We start from the raw sequence: 23,536 nt of genomic DNA, 5'->3' as shown, positions 1-23,536 counted from the left end.
TTTGTGTTTATATCCATGACATGTGAGTTTGCCAGAATCCAACGTTTGTTTTTTTAGAATATGATTATGATGAGTACTTCAGCTTTTTTTGAATTAGCTGTTGCCTATGTGGCTTGCCAACCACAGATGCTATGGAAAAGTACATATTCAGGTGTGTGTGTGTCTTTGCATGCACTCATTCCATGACTTCTGTGTAGTGTCTGTGATATGTTTACACAGATGACCTCAGCCCTTTGGACTTTTAGTACCCCCTTTACTCACACACAAGGCCGCAGATTGTCTGGGGCCAAGTCTGAGGGGAATTAGGAAGCTGGGTATAAGAAGTGAGACGATTGCTGTGTGTTTGGGTTTGCAGAGAAGACAGAGAATGAGGAGAGCTGCAGGGGAGCAGAAATTTGTTATTGCAATAAGATCACCTTAAGCTCTGGATCTAAATCTCTGCGCTTCATGAGAAGTATTTTCATCCTATAAGACTCATATGCAGTTATGATCTCATCTTATTTGTTGTAGTTGACCACATATTGATCTCTTTGGATGAGGTCTTTTTAAAGATTAAAAGTAATCTGTGTCAGAGTCCTTTTGGAAGCTGGTCAGTGTTCTGGATCCACTTAGAGTGCTAACAGAGGAAAGTGTGCAGGGTGAAGGAGAGGGGGATGCTTTAACTAGACCTTGGCATGCACAGAGATTTGTGGCATGCAGTGAAGGGCCTGTAATGGGCTGCGCTAAGTAGAGGTAAATAGATTTGGGGGGCTGGGCTGCCTTCAGGCCTTGTCAGTTTGCGCAGTTAACTTACTTAAATAGTGGCATGTTAGCAGCATTGATCCTTTGAAAACTAATTGAAAGTCTATATTGGAGCAGCTATTGTTTTTGTTCCCTAAGGGTCTGACTTTTAATTTTTTCTGTTAACTGCTTTTCTTTTACTTTAATGCTAAAACATGTTAATTAGGCTTTTGTGGCCAGGTTTTAAGGAACTACTTCTAGACAAATTCCTTACTGTTGGAAAAACATAGAACAAATTAGTCTATTTAGAAACAACAATAGGTGATACAATGTTTATGTTTGGTAATCTAGTACAAAATGTTGCAGAGCAACAAGAGTATCTTAAAGTAGCCTCCGTAGGAGATTGTATTGTCACAAAAGTATCTGACTTAACAAGACGCTTCCCTGTCATGGTTGTAGAGTAAGACTTTATAAGATAGATGATAGGAAGCCCCGGATAAGTTACAGCCAAATTAAGCCTTCCTAAATATATAACAGCTGTATGCCAGCTTTAGGTTTTAGTTGATTTGACATGTGTTGTGGTTTGTTTGGTCATGTTAATGACAAAAGCACAAATAATGTATGTGTAGAAGACAAAAACACAACAGCTGCATTATATCAGCCGTACATCACATCAGTTCCTGTGTATGTAAAGGTCTGACTCCCTTGACAAGATTGCTAAATAGAATACCAACATTTTTTCTCAGCTTTTGAACAGTTTTTTTAGTGGGTGTGTCCAACTTTCAACTGAGTGGACTGCATCCTGTAGAGGCGGGAGCGGATAGGTGGCCAGGGGGGCTTGGTTTTCAGACTTCAGCAGTTTATAGGGCTGGGGAGGGTGCTTGGGGCAAAGTCAGTTTGAGGGGGTAGGGGGCGTGTGATTTGTTGGGTTGTTGGGGGTCTGGGGCACGCCAGGCATTACATGCCATCTAAAATTAGCAGCAGCTGTCTTGGCTGTGCTGGACATTCTGCCCTGTTGGTGTGGGTGGGTGTGTAGATGTGTGTGTGTGTGCGTGTGTGTGTGTAAATGCCTTTATTTATGTGTGTGAGCCAGTGAGTGGGGTCAGGGTTTGCAGAGACTGAGAAAAGAGAGGTTGGAATGTAGTTTAGTGGCCACTGCTGGTTTTAACATTATTAGCATAACATTAAAGCTGAATTAAATAGCATACTCTACACTGCAGAATGACACAACAGATAAACACTGCAGAGGACAGATAGAGAGATGTATTATTGTAAAGGTACCAAATAATACTGTGCATGCAATACAATATGTGAGTCATTACTCTACTCTGTTGAGGCACAGTGGCATGACTTGTTTATTTGTGTGTAGGTCCATGTGAATGCAGAGGTATGTTATCTATCCTCTATATGGACATGTTGAGTATAGGCAACACCTGCTGCTGTCCCATGACTCCAGTATTCAAGACTTTAGGAATGTGCTAAGTTTGCATTTGTTGAAACCAAGAATAGAAAAAGAGCTACCAGGATAGCATTCTGCTCACTCCAGACTGAAAAAATTAGCATTGTCATTGGAGGACTAATAGAGTTTCACCTTAAAAAAGGCTGAATATTGAGTAAAAGTTGTTTTTTTTTCCCTGTGATTTACTTCAGAAAGTTGCATATCATAAATTCAAGATACTTCTAATCCAAAGTGGAACATTTCAAGACTTATTTTGTTTTAATCTAGATGCTCTCGAGGCTTGCAAAAATATTCAACACTGTGCTTTATCAAGTCCAGAGTTAACACAGTCAGCTGTCTACCAGGAGGTTTTAGAGCACTTCATACTTCCATCTGCTGAGAAGCTTTATGGAAATTTAGATTTCTATAAAGCTAGATTTGATTTCCTTTTCCAGCAGGACTTTGCACCTGACCATAGGGAAGCAAAAACCACCAGAAACTGGTGTGCTGTCCATAATAAAACTGTGCTTGATTGGTCAGCCAACTGGTCTGACCTGAACCCCATGGAGAATCTCTGGGGGATATGTAAAGAGGGAGATGAGAGACACCAGACTCAGCAATACAGATGAGCTGAAGGCTATCAGAGCAACCTGGGCTTCATAAAACTCCAACAGTGCCACAGACTGATTGGCTCCATGCCATGTTGGAAAGATGCAGTCATTTGTGAGCATAACTTTCCAGAAGGTCAACATTTCTGTATTATAACGTCTTTTTGGACTGGTGCTTTGGACTGAATATTCAAGTGAATGTTTTTGAAATCTTGGACTTTTTTATTTTATTTTTGTGAGCAGCAAGCATCAACATTAAAACAAAAAGTCTCGAAATATTTTGGATGAGATTATTCTTGAATTAAATCACAGGGAAAAATGAACTTCTACATGATATTGTAATTTTTGAGATGCTCCCGTAGATACTGTACATGGACATTTGGACTAAAGGGAGGGTGATTATATACATTTTTTATTTGTATTGTATATCTGTTGTTATCTATCAGACTTAAATGTATTCATTCTGTGTAATGAGCCAACTTTCTGCTTGCTCTTCCAGTGGAGATATGGAATATCTGAATGATATATATGAAGTTACATAAAGTGAGCAGTTCTCTCATTATTACAGTCCACACTTTTCTTTGCAGGGAAATGTATCAATGCTTGAACATTTTTGAACAGGCTAAACATTCAAAAAGAAATTATTATGTTCACTCCCCAAAAGTTAAGTTATTGGTCTGATCCTACATTGAAAAATCCCTAAACAAACACTGCATATGGATCGAGTTCAGTGACAGATTTAGTTGAGGTTGAAAGCTAGCAGCAGCCCTGGTGTTCCAGTTTGCTATCAGCTCATAGCTAACTATCAAAAAAAAAAGCTTTGATCAAACCACTGGCATTTAAGTTTCAGACCCATTAGAATCTGCAGCCCCAAAGCATTCAGGTATAGCTGTCTGATGGAAGATGACCTTTACTCTGAAATGTCTCTGCTGGGTGTGTTGGCATGTGCTGAATGTGACCCATCTGATCTTTGGCTCACTTCTGTTGATGATCTCAACATCAGCAGAACTTGAAGTCATGTTACATCACTGCTGCTTTTATAATTATGCTTGTGTGACTTCATGCTGGGTGTGTGAGCCTCTGTGATTCAGTAATGGCAGAATGCTGTTTATGAACAAATGTGTTCTTATTGTCTCTTGATGACCCTGATGACGGCCACTAAAACATGTCTGTTAATAAAGTTGTTCTCTAAAGCTCTACTTTAGTGAAGCTTTCTGTTTCCACACTGGTACAAATGACAGAAGCAAGATAAACACAGTACTAGTACACATATGTTTTGTGCTTTTCAAAGTAAAAGCCTGGCTTAGCAATTCCTTGGAGAAATTCTCTTAATTTGGACAGAATTTTTTATTCTGGATTTTTCCCGTCTCACACGCAGGAGCTACACACAGTAAAGTAAACCCATAGTCCAAAACTGTCGCAAGAGTTCACAATCCTCACGAGTAAAGCATGTATTAGGACTCTGTAAGTAGTTCCCCTCAAATTCCACATTTTCTTTTTTTTGTAAAGGTTACTCTTCTCTTCCCGAATCATAAGTCTAAGTTTCTCAAGTTACAAAAGGACAACAATATCACTATGTAAATACTTCCAGTGTTCTTTAACTGTTTCAAAATATAATTCATAATATATTTCAAAGTCCACATCTTTGGACTGTGTCAGCAGAAGTCGGAAAAGTGTCGTCCTCTGTGTAAAAAGTATTAGAAGCAAGCCAAGTGGGGCTAAAGACTTTGTGAGTCAGAGTGTGGGAAGTCATGAGTGTGTCACCAAGAATGCCAACATATTTTCCTGAGGAGGAGGATGTGTGTTGTGGAGAAAAATACTGTGAACAGTCCAGCTCTGGGTCTTTGTCCAATCAGTTCTACTGTACAATGTGGAAGACTCCTACGGTCTTTTTTAATAACGTGTTTTATTACAAACAAAAGTTTCTCATTTTGTTTTTGCAGACAGTGACTACCTCCAGCAAAGTGGTTTCTGTTTTATTGACAGCTGAAAGCAAGACTCTGTCCTATGAACTCTATGACCCTAGGGAGCTGAGTATGTAGACAACCAACTGATTTCAGATTTTTATTGAGTTTGTAAAAGAACCAAATAGAAAAGCTGCACAGGTAATTGATTTTTTTTAATATAGAAATTTTCTTTTTGAAAAGTACGAAATTAAGTAACATTATTTTGTGATGTATTTTGATAGGGACAGGCGACGCAAAGGCAACTAGCAGTAGTGCTGAATCTGTTATGAGTCACTTCCTGTCGTGCCATTATTTCCAGAAGCTCTTATACACACAGCTACAGAGTAATAGTTTTGTCATATGTTGTCTTTATGAGAGAAATTGTGCTCAGACTTTCAACAGCAATGACATTAACCCTCTTATTATTGACATTTTTATTTGTTTTTACATCTGCATAAATGATGTTCTCCTTTACATTTAACAGAATGATATTTTGAGGAAGTGTCATTTAATCTACATTTACTCATGCAAATAATGAATTAGCCAATTTTGTGGCAGCAAAAAAGCTGTTAGGCATGAAATCATTGTCAAAACAATCTGCTGAAGTTCAAATTGAGCATTAGAATAGGGAAGGAAGGTAATGTAAGTGATTTTGATCATGCCATGGTTGGTAAAGTCTGATGGACCAGTGCTGAGTATTCCAGAAACTCCTGATCTACTGGGATTTTCATGCACAGTCCTGTCTAGGGTTTATAGAGAATAGTTGGAAAAACAGAGTCTATCCAGTGTGTGGCAGTGAACTGGACCAAATGCCATGTAGATAGATAGCATAGATCAGAGCAGACTGACCAGACCAGTTTGAGCTGATGGAAAGGCCACAATAACTCAATTAACCATTTGTTACAACTGAAGTATGCAAGAGAGCATCTCTGAACACATCAGACTTTAAAACAGATGAGCTACAGCAGCAGAAGACCACACCAGGTGCCACTCATGTTAGCTAAGAACAAAAAATAAGGCTACAATTCACACAGACTCACCAAAATTGAACAAAAGAAGATTGGAAAAACATTGCCTGGGCTGATGAGTCTATTTCTGCTGTAACATTTGGATGGTAGCGTCAGAATTTGGCACAAACAACATGACAGCCTGCCAGACTACCAATGACATTGACAGTCACTTACGTCACCTCTCATCCCTTTTCTGATGAACTTGAGCACATCATCTTGACCATGTCTACTGAATGCATGATCTACTATTTGATTTTAAGATAAGATATTCACGTAAATGAGCAGTTGAACAGGTATACCTAATAAAGTGACTTTTATGCCTTAATGTTCTTAAACATACTGTTTTTGATTGCATGGTGCAGTGTGGTGCAAGATCCCTTTTTCCCCTGCAAGAGTGTAGAGTCAATGCTGTCTTTTTCCTTTTTTTATCCAACACCCCCACCCTGGCCTGTTTTATTTTTTCTCCACATCTTTCTGTGGTGAGACCCACACTGTTTCCTTATGAAATGAATGAGCAGTCTGTGATATTTTCTGCAGAACCATTGTCTGTCTGCTGAAGCCTTAGGGACATTTTAGTAACCACTGTTATCAATTATCTTATTTACTCTTTGAGGCAAAAACCTTCTATATGTTCAGTGTCTGGAATGTTACTGAAATTGTTTGGCTTGAAGCTAGATTTTTTCTTGTTTTCTGAAAACATTAGTGTTCTCTTATCAATGTGTACACACTTCTACCTGCGACAGTATTTGTTTTTGTGCATCTCTGTTAATGTGTATTTGCTTTGTGTGGGTTGGTGGGCTTTGCCCATTCCTTGACCACATGCCCTTGACATCTGGTGGCCATTCCTCTTTTTTGGCTCTCTGACTGCACTTCACAAGCCATGGGAACTGCTGCTGTGTAGGTTAATGTTGTGTGTGTGTGGTTATACAGTTTGTATGTGACAGAGCAAGAGAGAGATGACCTCAGGTTTAGAGCAGCTGTTTTCACTGTCTGTGTGCAGCTTTGAAATGTGTTTTCTCTAGCAGGACTGATAAAATCAAAAGGATCAATTTAACTGGTTCAGTGCTGTGGTTTCCTTGTTTTTCTGACCATTGAAGAAAATCTATTCAAATGTAATTTTGGTCAGATTTTGTGGTGCAGTGTGTTTGTTTCCTTTTTACAAAACACTGTGCATCATGGTTTGTCAAAAACAGTCCTCCAGCGGCAAGGAGGAAGCTCAATGTTTTATTATGATTATGATACAGACCATGGACCACAGTATTCTGGGTCATCTCATGCTAACCTTCACCTACCAGTCAAATCTGCCATTTGTTAAAAGATAGTAAAAAAAGAAATTACTGTATATCAAAAATTGGATTGGTGCAGCCCTGCTGCTGATGAATATGTACACACATGTAGAAGTAAACATACAGTGCATAAATAAAGTATTCACCCCCTTGGATATTTTATCCTTTTATTGATTTTATAAATCAATTATGATCAGTACAATTTGGCTTTTTTGACAAAAAATACAAAACACCTCTTTAATATCAAAGTTAAAACAGATTTATACAAAGAAATGCCAGTAAAATAAAAATGTGTAAAATAAGTAACTGCATAAATATTTACCCGCTTCAAGTCAGTGTTTAGTAGATGCAACTTTGGCTGTAATCACAGCACTGAGTCTGTGTGGATAGATCTCAGTCAGGCTTGCACATCTGGACACTGCAATTTTTACTCCATTCTTCTTTGCAAAACTTCTTAAATTCTGTCAGGTTGCAAAGAACTTTCTTGACCATGGAGTCTCCCACATGCCTTTGGCAAACTCTAGTCAAGACGTAATAACTGTTTCCTTCAACAGTGGCTTTGTTTTTGCCACTCTCCCATAAAGCTTTGGCTGTTGAAGAACCCAGGCAAAGTTTCTCCCATCTCAGCTGCTGAAACTTGTAATCCTTCAGAGTAGTCATAGGTGTCTAAATGGCCTCTCTCACTAGTCTCCTTCTTGCACGATCACTCAGTATGTGAGGACAGCCTGATCTAAGCAGATTAACACATGTCATATGCTGTCCATTTCTTGATGGTGGATTTCACTGAAACTTGGGTGATGTTCAGTGCCTTGACAATTTTTTGTATCCATCCCCTGACTTATGCTTTTCAATAACCTTTTCTCTGAGCTGCTTGGAGTGTTCTTTTGTCTTCATGGTGTAATGGTAGCCAGAAATACTGTTTAACTAGTAAATTGACCTTCCAGACCCAGGTGTCTTTATACTATAATCACTTGAGGCCCATTCACTAGACTCAGGGGATTTCCATTTCACTAATTGTGAATAGCACCAGTTGGCTGCACCTCTATTGAACGAAGTCAGTCACTTATAAAAGGGGGTAACCTTTTATGCAGTAGAGCTGGGCAGTTAATCGACAAATAATTGAAACCGACATTTAAAGCCTATAACCAACAAAAACCTGCCATGTCAATTGTTTCAATATTTTTCCCTTGTAATATCTTTCTATACTAATGCACCACCCTCTTAAAAACAAACTACTAGTTGTGTAGTCACGTGATAGGCAGCCAGGTAGTTTCATCTCAGCTGTGTATTTTGATTTCAGTTGTCTCAATAAATAACCATAACTTCTTCATCTCTGCATGTTCATCTCAGTTATTCATTTTAAAATTATACAAATATTTACAGAGCAAACAAAGTCAGAGGATAGGGGTGGAATAATCTTTCATTAATCGTAATCGAGGTTAAAAGCCCAATTAATCGTGATTTTGATTTTTGCCATAATTGCCCAGCCTTATTATGCAGTCACTTATTTTACATTACATTTTTAAGGATAAGCCCAGGATCAGAGCTGTGGATAATGACCCAGCTCTTTCAGCAGTTAACTGATGTTGGTCAAGGACTTTTCATGAGATAGCTAAAAACATTTTTTCTAAATGGAGAAAATTTCCTTTAACTGAAGTAGTGATGTTGTGCACCCTTATGCTCTTCTCCTGATAATTGTATGCCATGTCACTCTACATTTGTAATATGCTGTTTGAAACCCATGGTGGATGTGATGGTTTACTCACATGTTAGGGTTTTCCCTAATGGTTATATTTAGTCGACAGGAAACATCCCAGAAACGGCCACTCTGCTTTCACTGTGAGAGAAAGAGATAGATAGAGAGAGGGAGAGATAAAGCCACATACACATCCATAGCGTCTCATGCCCTTCAGCCCCAAACAAGGTTGTCCCGGGATCTGCTTTGTTTACGTTCCCATGCACTTTCCTCATAGTAAATTCAAAGGTAGTGACTCTGTATCTCCTTCAGTGTGATCAGAATTTTTCTTTCAAACCACCCACTCATACACAGTCCTTTGTCATCATAAATCAAACTTTATTTGTATAAATTCATAACAGTTCATAACAAATGCACCTCACTAATAGAGCACGTCTAGATTGTACTCTTTATCATAATGACGTCCGGCCCACCCTCACTACACCAGCTTGAAACATTTCCATTCAAAACTAAGATTGTTCCTCTGTACCTGAAGTTCAACCATAGTGCCACTTAGAGGCTTCGAGGCCTTAATCCTTCCCCTTCAGATAGCCTGTAGACCCTGACCCCTCTCAACCCATGATAAGCCCTGAACTCCAACCCTCCTAATACTCCACTTCCTTCTTGTGCACACCATCATTTTTCTCACCTTGAGCACTACTCAGTGGAGTGTAGCTTCGCTGCTGCACTTAACAGAGGAATTAAGGATTATTTCATTCATAACTTCTTAAAAAAATGTTTAGGAAACATATTGTTCAAGAAGAAATCATTTTGGACTTTATGGTAATGTATTTTCAACTCATTGATTTGCTGTATTGTTGAAACCAGAGGCAGTGAAAACTCAAATTTAGCTCTATGACACATCATTGTAAATAAGTTGGACATAATATCAAGGCTTTGCTCCCCTTTAATTGGATATTTGAAATCCACAATTGCCCTGCAGGGATCTTGCTTGCAGATAAAGGGTATTAACATTAAACATTCAATCAATACAGCACTGTGCTTCAGTTCTTTACATGCTCACCTTTTCCACTGTCCTCCACTGATAAAACCTAATGATGCCTCTGACTGTGTCAACAGATTATTTTAAATGGACCTGTTTTGAGTGAAGACTTAATTTTAATACCTTCTCTTTTTTTCCTGTACCAGGAGAAGCGAAAAAGGCAAACAGAGATTGAAGACAAAAAAAGCCAGCTTGATGACCTGGTTGTACAGCTGCAGCATCTCAAGGTCAGTTTGTCCGTGTGGTTGTGTGTCTTAAACAACCAAATTTGAACTGAGGAATTTTCAGAGAGTTGGCAGTTCAATCTGGGACACATGTTGCTCAATGACCCACACTGGGGTTTGTTGTCAGCATATTTCTTTCATGGAGAAAAAAATTATCCAAAAGGGCTTAGGTCAAAATAAACACATGCATGTGTCACATGCATGTGTAAAAAAGACTAAAATACATTTATATAGAGACTTAAATCATCATACTTTTATTAAGAATGTTCTTACTGTGAGCTCTTGCATATAAGACCAAATCTCAACATTATAATTTTTTTGTGACTTCCTTTTTCCTAGCAGTATATTAACCATCTGACTATGTGATAGACAGTGGTGAACAGTGATGAAGGACATTTACTCAATATCTATTGGTGTTCTTTTATCTGTACAAAACTTGACTATTATTTTTTGGAGAAACTTTTAGTATAGATTTGAGTTTACATACTGTAGTGCTTTTCTAGTGCTTTGAATACTCAGAGCTCATGTTACACTTACCCATTCACTCAACAACCACACAATGACAGAGAAGGCTGCTATATACTATAGCCATCAGATTTATCTAGGGTTGTCAATTAATGACAATTTGTGCCATGATTAATCTCAGTATTTATGTAGCTAATCTCTATAAAATGTCCCTGTCACATTTTGATGTCATCTATTTTGCCTTAAAATGTTAGATTCTTAAACTGAGGGTAATTGACTTCCTATTTCAATACAAACCTGCTTTTTTGAAATGAAATAAGGAACTTAAGGTAGATCTCAGATAATGGCTTGAACTTAACCACAGAAAAAGGAACTTGCTATGGATTGTGAAAGATATAAGGGGATGGAAAAAAGTGAAATGTGTTACAACACAAGGAGCAGATGCCTCTGTCTTAGCTCTGTCTACAATATCAAGTGAGACATTAAATAGCAGTAGTGTGTTTATTTTGCATCACTGTGGCCACAGGGAGAAGTTGCAGTGGCTTAACCATAGTGTGCCTAAAGGGAAAATAAAGTGTGTGATTATTCACAGTGAAAAATAAAAGGATAAACTAATTTTGGACCTTTGTTAATTGCGATTAATGCTTAATGCCAACAGCTCTAGTTTTGATTGGTCCCATTCATACGCATCCACACATTCATCACAGTGGGATTATTATAGTTAACTAAAACTAACTGAATAACTTTAAATTGTGAAAATCATTTTAGTGAACTGAAACTAAATAAAAACTAAGCTTTACCAAAAAAACTAAAACTGACTAAAACTTCATAGTGCACTTAAAAAACTAACTGGATTAAACTGAAAATAAAGACAAAATACGCTTAGTTTTAGTCTTTGGCATAACCATGCTGATGTGCACCTACTTCAAGGCTGGGGCATGTAAAATGGCCTGATTTGATTGGTTAAGACTTCACACAGTGGTAGTTTTATGTCTGGAGTTGTATTCAAATATCATTTTTAAATAAATAAAATGATAAGTGAAGAGTAGCCTGTTTGAATATGTTTTTAAAAATGTATGATGTTCACTCAGCCCTTACATCTATCCAAAAAGATAAAAAATTAAAACTAACACTAAAACTAATAAAAACTAAACTAAAACAAAGCAATTTTTCAAAATTAAAACTAAACTTAACTAACAAACCAGCAGAAAAAAATGAATAAAAAGTAAACTGAAGTTGAACGCAGAAAGTGAAAACGAAATATAAATAAAAACAAATAAAAAATCCCAAACTATTATAACCTTGCTAAGCACACATCCCCACACATGACTGCAGGAGTTGGGGATTGAACCCATCAACTTCAGTTGCAAAACTGAGCCACAGTCATACCTCCAGTTGAAAGACAAAGTATCGTGGTTTTATTTATTTTAGAAATTGCACCTTCTTGTCCTTCCTTGCACTCATGCATTATGGGAATACTTTTTTTTCCCCAGAAAAAATGGATTCATAAGTATAAACAAATGCAAGTACTCTTCATCTTTAAAAAATAATTTGACTGTGTAACTTTAAAGTTGTATTGAGGTAATGGACCTTTGGCCGCCACTGGTGAAAGGTATTTAATGTTTAGTCTACATCTGGGCTCATCATTAAAACATCCAGCATGAGTTTCTTTGTGTGACACAAAAACATTACATAAGCCTTGAGGTAACAGTCAGCCAAGGGTCAGGAACTGAATGAAGGGTAAGATTAGATTGAGGTCAGTGTAAAGTTGAAGGCAAGGTAGAGTGTAAAGGTGATGGTTAGATGTTGGTGAATGAAAAGACTCGGTGATCCTATAGAAGCTATTACACCACAAGTGTGAGATCCATTCATCTAAGCCATGATTGTTTTTGTGTAACAGAAGTCTAGCCTTCACCCAAAGTGCTAGAGAGACAAAGAGGAACATTGTTCTCTTAGATATACATCATGTGGTGTCCTTTACAGTTTTTGTTCTGTTCCTGCTTGTTGCTTCTACACCTACCAGCATGTGTTTTCAAAAGTCTGTATGGATAATTGTCTCTGGCTGACAAGTAGAGGTTCAGTCCATCTAAACATTTAGATCTCAGAGCTCCTGGTGTGCAGGCCTGTTAGAGCAGTTTCCCTTGCAGGGTACGCTTTGCTGTTTTCTTCTCTCCTGAAAAACACTCACATTCAAGCACACATAAACATATCCCTTAATAATGACTGCCAGCCGCTACTGGAAAGCCAAGATTATGTTTCAAGTAAACACCGATTTGACATTCAAACAGTAAGTGCTGTGTAAACAGTATACAAACTGCTGACAGATTTTTGAGATTGAAAAATGAGCAGTATTCAGGAATCAGTAACTCATTTAGAGTCCTTGAACCTCCAAACCGACTAGGAAATAGTTCATTAACTTTGCAAAGAAACTCAGAAAATATAACAAATACTGTCAAGAAGAGATTCACAGAACCTTACAATTCAGTAGTACATCAAAACAATTTTAACATCCTTCATCTGATTTTAAATCTAAAATGAGATGATTGTGGGTTTTATCACAATTTATCCCTGTATGTGTGAATATGTGTTGTCAAAACTTTAAGGAAAAACTTCATAACAAAAATCAACTGAATACATTTGGCATAATGCAGCATGAGGTTAAGAGGAGTTGTTTGGAAAACCCTGTAGCCCTAAATGCTGCACAGATGCAGCGTGGGTGGGGAAATGACTGTGGGTACCCATTATACTACAAATAGCTATGGTAGCCAGCTTTAATATTTGCATTAAACATGCGTTCCAATCTCCAATTAGAGTCTTTGAACTCACTTGGCATGCATTGCTATTATATTTGATAAGTTTAATTACTACTTTTTTCTTTGTTCTCCTTGATTTAACGCCCACTTATGGAAAAATATATCCAAAAAGAAACTGTGATTAAAACCAGGTGGGCAGGCCATTAAAACATAAAGCTGCCGTTCAACCATTAATGTTTTTTATGTACACTGGTTTGACGATGGTGTTGAGTCCAGGTTTCTACAGTCTGGACCTACAGTAGCTAAAAAATTACTGAAACTACACCTTAGTAGATTGCTACCATTTATTTTCATGTCTTTTGTCTTTTATCTTTGAACTGACCTTGGTTACTGATGTAGACAAACGTGCATAATTTTTTCTTTCATAAATTTTTGTTTCCTTAAACAATGCAAATAAATCAACAAAATGTTTATTAATTATTTTATTTATCAGATGCATTTGATGTTTTTATAACGTCAGAAGACCCTGCATATATGAGAACAGCTTTGAAATTTTCATTTTCATGTAAAATTAAAGAAAGGTATTTGTAAATTTGGGGAATTTGTTGAGAAACTTAAGTGAGGATTTGCATGAAATTTGGAGGAAGTGTCATGACAATGTTTGTTTATTTATTTTTTATGACTATTTTTTTCATTGGAATAAGCTTGATGATAAAGTTCCATTGAAACATTTTGGGAATATTTAAAGAAATTTGGGGGGTTTCTTAAGGGATATTTTAAAAATCTATTTAGGAATTTCACAGAAACTTTTGGGAAAAAATTTTAGGAAAGAGGATTTTGGAAAGTATCTCAGAAATTATGAACTTCTCGTAGAAATAACACTAATATCTATCCAGTGTTGGATTTCCTGCAGAAAAAGGGCCTTTAGGAGGTTTATTGCATTTATTTTTGGTATAAAATTATTCCTGTTTAAAGAGAAGGCTGAGCTTAGAATTATCAGGAAACTACCTACATGCTACATGCTTTTATTTGGCTACCTAAGGTGAACAAAAAAATAGTAGAAACCACTGCAGATCAAAACTTAAAAGTAGAAATGAATATGACCTCTCTTACATCCTGCTTTATTCTCTTTGTTCTCCTTATAGCCACAGAGTAGTCACAGTTATCATTTAAATAGACCCTAACCAAAACACGAGTGCTGTGCTGATATTTCCATCATCCGCTGATAAACCTAGGACCCCACAGAGCCTGTTTACTGCTTGCCTCTAACATACAACATCAACAGGCCTGAAATCCAGATGTTATCAACATCTGGTAACACAGGCCCATTTACTGTCAATTACCTCTGAGAAACACACAGCCAGGCAGCATGAAGCGGCTTTTGTTGTCCCCTCTCCGGAGACCTTGTGGCCCAGGAGAGGAAACGGAGACTGGAGCCCTGAGATTTGATAAGGACCTGTATGCTGCAGGACCCAAGTCTTTGAACAGAGGCGTTGATCTGAGTCCTGGACAAAATAAACATCACAACAATTTCAAAGTTAACTTTAAACCTCATTTTTGCAGCCTTAGTCCACAATAAGCATTTGATTTTCCCTCATGCAGTTATGCTTGGTCTGAACTAAATATAGGTTTCTGCTGAGTAGAGAAGGCCTTTAAAACAGGCCCAAACCTTCCCTTTAAGAGAGCTCACAGTGGTTATGTGTCAGAGCTTAGCAGGAAATGGAAAGTCTATTAAACAGCGTGGGAGAGAGCAGAGAGCACAGTTGGTTCTCAGAGAACTGCTCAATTATCTTACACAACTTTATCCATCAGTGCTTTGTTGAACACTTAAGTGGTCACTAAAACTTTATTTACATGTAATGATACTCCTTTGTACTTAGAGATATGTCACAGATGTCCTCAGGGGTCACAGGTCAGGCACAGGCCAGCATGATTTTTTATTCCTTGGATGGACTTGCAAGTAGCAGCTTATTTGGTGTCCTTGGCTGTAAATTATGTGATTCAAACTGCAAAATGGAGTCTTATATCATAGGTGATGAAAGCTAGTTGCATTAGGGGTGATTTATACTGCCACACCAGGTATGCACCAGTCAGCTGATTTTTTTTCTGTTTCATTTTATTTTGAGGGGGACCTATTTTTCAATTTTTCTAATTCAAAACAAACAACAGTGAATATGACTATGCACAGAGGTTGATTAGCAAGATAAGTGGAATGAGGACAAAATACGCAACGAGAAAGCTATGCCAAATTGACAACCTCAATTCCTAAAAAGTTGGGGCATTGTGTAAAATGGAAATAAAATGGAATGCAATAATTGTCAGATCTCATAAAGCCATATTTTATTCTCAAAAGAGCATAAACAACATACCAGACATTGAAACTGAGACATTTTACCACTGCCAGAAAAAACATTAGCTCATTTTGAATTTGATGTCAGCAGTACATCTCAAAAAAGTAGGTACAAGGCAACAAAAGGCTAGAAAAGTCAGTGGTACAAATTTTAAAAAATAGCTGGATTACTGCATGGGTTCAGGAACACATCCAGAAATCATTTTCAGTCAACTCAGTTTGCTGTTCCCTCCACAAATGCAAGTTAAGACTGAATCATGCAAAAAAGAAGTCATATGTGAACACATCCAGAAATGGCACTTTCTTTTCAGGGCTCTGCTCTTTCTTTTCAGTTCTGTAGTCAGATTAATCAAAATTTGATGTTCTTTTTGGACACATGGATACTGTGTTTTACAGACTGGAGAGGAGAGGGACAAGCTTATTATCAGCACACAGTTCAATAGCCTGCATCCAGACAACGTCTCTTTCAGAGAAGGCCTTGAATATTTCAGCAAGACAATGCTAAACCACATACCGCATCCATCAAAACAGCATGAAGAGTCCGGTGCTAAACTGTCCCATCTGCGGTCCAGACATTTCAGCAAGAGAAATCTTTTTGGAAAGATTAAAACGAAAAATTAGGCAAAGAAGATCCTGGACAGTTGAGCAGCTAGAATCTTACATAAGACAAGAATGGGACAAAATTCTTCCAAAACTTATACAACTAGTCTCCCCATCCCCAAGACGTTTATACACAAGAGTGAGGTATTCTTCACAATGGTTAAAATGGTCCTGTCCCTTCTTTTTTTGACATGTGCTGCTCCCATAAAATTCAAAATGAGCTAATACTTTCATGAAATGGTAAAATATCTCAGTTTCAACATCTGATATGTTGTTTATGTTCTATTGTGAAAAATGTGGTTTTATAAGATTTGCAAATCATTGCATTCTCTTTTCATTTACATTTTACACAGTGCCCCAACTTTTCTGGAATTGGGGTTGACTAAAAGCATATGTTTTTTGGGTGTTAAACTCAATAGTTGGAGTTTTAAACTGTCTTGTTAAACAAAGGTTAGTCGACTGGTGCTCCCTCACATATATCTGGCTGTGTAATGTAAATAAAAATGATCTATGGTGTTAGCTTGTGTATGCAGCAGTGTCTCATACACACAACAAACAAGCACTCCTACTGTCACATTCTGACAGCCGGTGCTAAAAATGCTTTGGAATAAATCCTGCAGAGCTCATTGTGTGGTGTGTGTCAGTTTGTGTTTATATGCAGGCACTCATTCTGTTAATTGTCAGCTCTAAAACCAAGAGCCAAGCAACGGCCTGACAGTAAACAGCCAAAGGTGAAGCTCAGGGCTGCTGCTCTGCTCTGTTGTGGTAACAGAGTTCGAGACAGAGAAGAAACATCAGTGACATTAGCTCAGAGCTCTGGCGTTTATCTTAAAAACATTGAAGAAAAGAGGAGCCCCTTTGTGGTGAGATGACTGACATTTTAATTTCTGTTAGTGCACACTTGAAGCCAAATGTAGATTGTATGTCTTGTGTACATAACCACTGTGCTGAAATGACTATATCAGATTTTTGTGTGTTCTGACCCATGTTGGATACAAAACTGCTAAACAGTGTTATAAAGATAAAGAGGAGGAAATTAGCTTTGTTAAATGCCAAGGAGCATAGGTGAACAGTCATTCTTTCTGTGGCTCATTAACACCTAATAATTCATTTAACACAGAAAAGAGATCCCATAAGACAAGAAAAGGCTGACATTATTTCTGGAAACAGTTAGATTTTACTCTAGGTGGCAGCTGTAGGACAGATATAGTGTACTTAAACTTAACTGCAAGATTTTCCCTTCCATCACAGTTGCATCCCTGAGGTTTTGTAACAAAAACTGCCATCTGTCTTATCATACAGCAGCAAAATGATCAAAGAGCACAAACTTCAATACAAGACGAACAGAAGAGTCCCAAGTGAAGGCAGGTTTCTTTGACATCTGAGAAAAACAAATATTAGAGTACCTTAAGGCTTGAAGACAGACAGATTTGCTTTCTGCTGAAGAGTTTAAGACTAAATAAGACCGAGAAATATTCTCATGTTCAAACCTTACCTTACTAAAGTGGTTCCTAAAGTGGAGGCCCAAAGAAGGGAGGGGTGGGGGGCTCAGCAAGCAACATAAAATAATGTGAGCTGTTCGCCCTGCTAGAAATGGAAAATTTTGTGGTTTTAAGGTAGTAAACAAAGAATCTAGAGCAGACGTCACAACAAATTAAAGAAAAGGCAAGAAAGTCCAAAAGGTCACCCTTCACCTGTATGACAGTGGGTGCATTATCCAGCCTTTCACCACATCCTACCCTCATGAGATGGGTTTTTTAGGGTATATCAAATTTTTTTATGTGTATCAGGAGGGTTTGGGGGGCTTGAAAATATTTTATGTGCTAAGGGGGGGCTAGCAGGAAAAGTTTGGGAACCTATGTCTTATCATCTTGTATTAATTGTTATTATATTGCCTTACTGTATCTGATGGTGACTATAAGATACAGCTCTTCTGTCCTGATGGGATTTGTTTTTGCAAAGAGGTTTCCTGTGAGTGACATTTGAGTTTAGGATCAGTCTAAAACTGTGTTCGTGTGGGCTTAGGTGTTTATTTACTTGTTGTAGCTGTGCTTGGCAGTCATCTCACAACGCTCTCAAAAAAACTCTCCAATACAAAGGTCCATTGGCTGTTAATAGTATCTAATACCTCAGCCAGGATAGAAAAGATGAGCTTTCGAAGGAGTGTTGCTGAAGATCCTCAGCTAATCCTCACTAATGCAGTATTTTATGGAATATTTATTGTTTGCACAAGTATTTTGGATACCTGAGACATGCCAACCTCATATAATAATCAATCAATCTTTGTTTGTAAGGCAACAATTCATAAACTTGTACTCTCTGATTGCCTATTACAACCAGAGCTGTAACATAACTATTCACAGTGGAAGTTACTTGCATACTTTTTCCTCTGGTGTGGGTCTCTTTGTATTAATAATGATGTCTTGTAAGCCTCTGTGGGCTGGGCATATTGTTTATGCATTACACAATAATAAATTTGAATCAATAAATCAATGTAACATAGCAACTGAAAGCTGGCACAGACTAAAACTGAGCAAACATGGATGTAAACTATGTAAAAGCCATATGTGTTCTTTTATAAATAATTTTCAGAGTGGTTTCTTGAGGAAATAAAAAATGCAGAAAAACTTTGAATGGAAAACTCTTTCCCATAGAATGACATTTTAGTTGGGCAGTATGAACGATTATTCTTGGGACCAATAATACTGACCTAACCCTAACCACAGACAAAGAAATGTTGTAAATCTATAAAAAGAACATCTCTTCAAACTTGACAGGAACTGAATGGGATTTTCTTTCATATAAAACATGATAAACTACCTGGATTCCCTAAGCAAATGTATCTCTCTCCTCTGTAGTCCAAAGCCATGCGTGAGCGATGGCTCCTCCAGGGAATGGGAGTGGAGGAAGAAGAGGCACGGCGGAAACAGCTTGAACAGGATGAAGAACAAGGGAAGAGGCTGGAAGACCTCATACAAAGGTACAGTGCATGTTCGAAGCCTTGTTTAGTCTATATGCCGATCTGGTCACACAAACTAAACAGATGGGATAAAGACAGTAGCAATAGCTCTCCATGAGTACATCTGCTTTCTTTCAGACACAATGGAGTCTTGATTTTGGACTAAAATAGTAACAAACATCTGTCTGGCTTTTGCTTCAGTCCTTAAATTTTGCATACTTTTTCACATCAGATTCTTGTGGTCTCAACAAGTGGCAACCTCTCATATTACGTTCAGCTTTTTGATCATCCACTCAAGAGTCCCATGAACACCTCTGTCAATACGTCTATTTTTACATGAGGGGTCTGGCTGCAGACTGTTCATCTCTGACGGCCGCTCCCACAGATTGTCATCTGAGAAGCCATCTCTCTCAGAATGGATATACACACCAAAACTCTCTAAATAAAATCAGATTAGGATAAGGGTAAGGTAATGGTTAGGATACCAAAGGTTAAAACTTAAAAACCTGACCTACAAAACCTAAAAACGCTTGTCCTTCATGAAGGCATTCTGACGCAGCAAGTGTAGCAAGTAGCTCTGTTGGCTGTATAAACTGTGTAGATAACATAGCTAAAGCTAAGCTCACAATGCTGCTATGTAAGCTACATAGGTATGTTATCTACACAGCAACATTAGCTTTAGCTCCGTTTGCTAAAGCTTATGTTGCTAAAGCTTACTGGTTTATGTAGTAATGGTATTTACCTTAGCTAGCTTAGCTATTTTAGCTTTCACTAAAGCAAACAAAGCTAAAGCAAGCTACCATTAATGTAACTACCTCTTAAACGGGTCTATGCATAATTTAATCCTGGATTAGACCTCTGATCGTTTTCTGTTTATGAAATGTTGCATAGACTGTAATGTTTGCAATGTAGTTATTTCATGAGTGTAACTGCCAGACTTTGTTTAAAGTTAAATTAAAAAAAAAAAAATTGTATTGGCAAATTACAGCACGCTCTGTGAGAGCAGCCATCAGAGATGTACGGGTCTGCAGCCAGACTGTTTTACATTTTTACAGCAGAAATAAACATGTTTCAGCCTGATTCATAAGTCTGTATCACATCTTTAATGATATAGGAGTTCCTTTTTTATAGCTGAACAAGTTTTTATTTTAAGTTTTGAGTTTTTGAGTTATGAGTTTTGCATTATTAGGGGCAGAGTTGATCTGAATGACAGGCAGGAAGGTTGTAGTGTTTTCAAGGAAGCTTAAGGCCAACCTTAGCTCTGCATCTTTGTCGTCTGTTAAAACTGATCAAACTTTATTAAGACAGCATTTGCAGTATGGAGACCACCATTTTCCAGCTTTAAAAGTATGCTCAGGAACTAATGGGTTATGCCACTGAGACTTGTCAGTGCTTTGTTCAATCTCTGGTTGTACATGGGAAAAACTCAAGGAAGAATGGGACTAAGTGCTGTAGTGCAAGGTGTCTGAAGGTCTGCTGAGTATACTCACTTATTTTTTTAGTCTTCACTTCTAAATTTCATCTGATGCATCTTATTCAGTAGTATGCTGCATTTATTTCCTAAGGTGAGGAAGGCTCGAGGTGTCTCATTTTGCCTGTAACTGAATAGTGCTTGCCTTAGTTGGTCAGTTGGGTAAGAATAGGGTAAGCCAGTCAGAGGCAGTGACAGGGTGGGCCATAATTTGCTGTTTTCTTGAATAATAGCAGCACAGTGGAGCTGGTAGCACTCATCCCTCTTATCATAATTTCAAAATGATCCTTAATACTTGAAGTCAAGCAGAAGAAGCTGAGTGTCAATGTGCAAATATAAAAGGCCTATTTTTAGGTACACTAAATATGCAGGAGCAGTTTATAACACAGACTGTTTCCCTTTGAATGGGTCATTTAAAAAATGAAAGAAAAAAATTTATAGTCCTCCCACTTCAGCAGGCACTAAACCACTGGCAGGATCCTCAAACAGCTTTACCCATTTTCTATTTAGGCAGAAACATGATATTCTTGTCGTCTGCATTCTTCAGCATATTTTAGACAAACTGTGAAACAAGAACTACAAATACAAACAGATTTGATGTGAAAACATTTGGCTAAATGTAAAGCAGACTTTGGTCACAAGTTTAAGTTTCAGGCCATACTTTAAGCACCACTTGAACTACCAGAACTCAGAGAATAAGTAGAAATCATAAACTGTAAGTAAACAAAGTCCCATTGATTGTCCAGTTTTACAGGAAGATGGAGAGAGCTTCTCAGCTTTATGTTTCTATTGAGAAAGTCTTAAATGTTCTTTCATGTCAGCTAGCTTTGGCCCTGTTCCATGCTGTCAAAAGAAAACCAAACAGTTATTCAGCAACATTTGGTAAATCATGTGAGTTAAACTTTGGCTTCAGCTTTTTGTCATGCGCTAATTCAAACTTGCATGAAATAAAACACGACCACAGACTGCCTAACATGTGATGCTGTAAATCAAGAAGTGGTACACTTTCAGCTTCAAGGTGAAATTGCTGATAGCCATCTAGCTATAATAAACTCTAAGGACCTCAACAATAGGATTCCTTAAATACATCAGTCATGTTGAAAGCACTAAAACAAGACTCTTAATATAGACCTCTAAAATTGTGACACTAAATGTAACTGTATGTGTACACAAACACCGGTACAGAGGTTTAAATGCATACTCAAACAGTGTAACTGGAGAGGTACTGGTGGTGCGGTATTCTGTGGGGCAGCTCTGGAATTTAGCAGTTCTGTAACCTTAGCACAAAACCAACATTTTTTTCATGCCCTGGTGTGAAAACAAACACCAAGAGCTGTGCATACACATACTTCTCTGAAAAGAGATATGACAGGAGCTGAAAGAGGCTGAAGGAAGAGTAGAGTAAATTAATAGCAAAGAATAAAAGGTACATTACAAAAAGGGAGAGCTGGAGGGAAAAATGCAAAAGACAAAGATAGAATACAGACAAGTGACAGCAAAGCAGAAAAGAAAGTTAGACATTGAGAAGACAAAGAAAACAGAGAGAGTGATATGATTCTGTGGGCACTTCCTGTGTTTGTGTCTTTGGGAGGAGCTTCCTGATTCCCATCAAGCATTGCTGTGAGATAGTCACTTATTCCCCAAGTTGGGGCATGAGATCAGCGCTATGAATAAAGTGGCTGCCAGCTCCTGCCACCGTGGGGCTTTGTATTCTTGGCTCTGTGTGTTTCCATTGGCAGGGTGTGAGAACAGGGCAGAGCTCACAGCGCAAGCACTCCTTTTTTTTAATTGGATTTTTAGGAACTATCCATTGGCAGAATGAAGAAGGTTTCATTTTGTTCCCCTTGATATGAGAAAAATAAATAATGAAAATAGAAAAAGTTGCGATATGATCTCCTCATGCATATTTGGAACCAAGTTAAAAGTGCACCATGCATGATTGCATTCTATTTAAGCTGTGGCCAGTTGGCAGGCAGAACTTTCCCTAAACACAAGACTGTAAACTATCCTCCATTACTAAATCAACACTGTTTCTGTTTGTTTGAATACAGGAGTGGAAAAGATGGAAGACATTTGACAGGCCCTGAAAAGTTGCTGACATTGCACAATAATGTTTGTATCTACATAAGAAAAGACAGGTAGGCCCATGAAAAGTGACAGAATGTCTGGAAATTTAAAAACACAGTGATAAGGAAAATCTAACTTTTAGGGCAGTGATTTAAGTCAGACAAACAGAACTGAAGGAGGTGAAACTGCAAATTTTGGCAAAGAGCGAAGGGAAATATGGCACTCGCAATGTGCTTGTTAAGGAAAAGAGGAAAGAAAGACAAAGCAAACCTCTGTCAGTATCAAGCCTTTAAATCAAAGTTAAACTTATCAGCCAGCATGCTATGCAGATTCATTTTTTATAGAGCACGCTCAGATAGCATGGTTAATGAAGGGACTCTGGGTGAATTCAACATCACTGAGTAAGACTTGCACTCCTCCTCATCCATTAAATCTGTGCATGAAAGAGACTCTGTTAGCCAGCAGCTACTGTAGCTTATCACCACTGAAACAACATCAACATCATACGTTGTCACGAACACCAGGATAACATTGGCTCTGGTATAAACAGAGCAGCAGTGAATGCTCAAAGAGGGAGCATTGTAGGCTAAAGAACAGTTGTGATTGAGGAGCTGCAGCGTGTGAATCGCCTCATTCACTGCGGTTCAAAAGACTTTTTGTCTGGCCCCATTTCAAAGAGCAGATATTGAAGTTTGTGGTTTAAATTACTCAGAAAAACAATTAAAAACCACAGGGATAATTTATAATGCACCACATTGGCATGTTTTGTTGGTCAGTGTTAAAAGTGTAGCTACATTTGTTTGTTAAGGAAGGAAGAATACATTTAGTATTTGCAAAAGCCTGCACTGTAAGTAAAAGGTTCAGGTTACGCCATTGGATCCAAAAATTGTGTCAGAAAGTC

The 23,536-nt window shown here is 37.9% G+C and overlaps 1 protein-coding gene across 4 annotated transcripts in view; it reads left to right on the top strand.

Annotated features, from left to right (window-relative positions):
- Nucleotides 1–23,536, top strand: part of LOC121525635 (A-kinase anchor protein 2) — a 116,556-nt gene that overhangs the window by 19,024 nt on the left and 73,996 nt on the right. For 3 of the 4 annotated variants that reach the window (XM_041811717.1, XM_041811720.1, XM_041811718.1), the window contains exons 3-5: nt 9,893–9,973; nt 18,997–19,118; nt 22,620–22,706. In XM_041811717.1, the coding sequence (XP_041667651.1) occupies nt 9,893–9,973; nt 18,997–19,118; nt 22,620–22,706 (290 nt within the window). The remainder of the gene's footprint in view (nt 1–9,892; nt 9,974–18,996; nt 19,119–22,619; nt 22,707–23,536) is intronic. The other variant, XM_041811719.1, reaches the window with a different exon arrangement.

The sequence above is a fragment of the Cheilinus undulatus genome, linkage group 17, assembly GCF_018320785.1.
Source record: "Cheilinus undulatus linkage group 17, ASM1832078v1, whole genome shotgun sequence".
Classification (NCBI taxonomy): Eukaryota; Metazoa; Chordata; class Actinopteri; order Labriformes; family Labridae; genus Cheilinus; species Cheilinus undulatus.
This window is presented reverse-complemented; position numbering and strand designations above follow the sequence as displayed.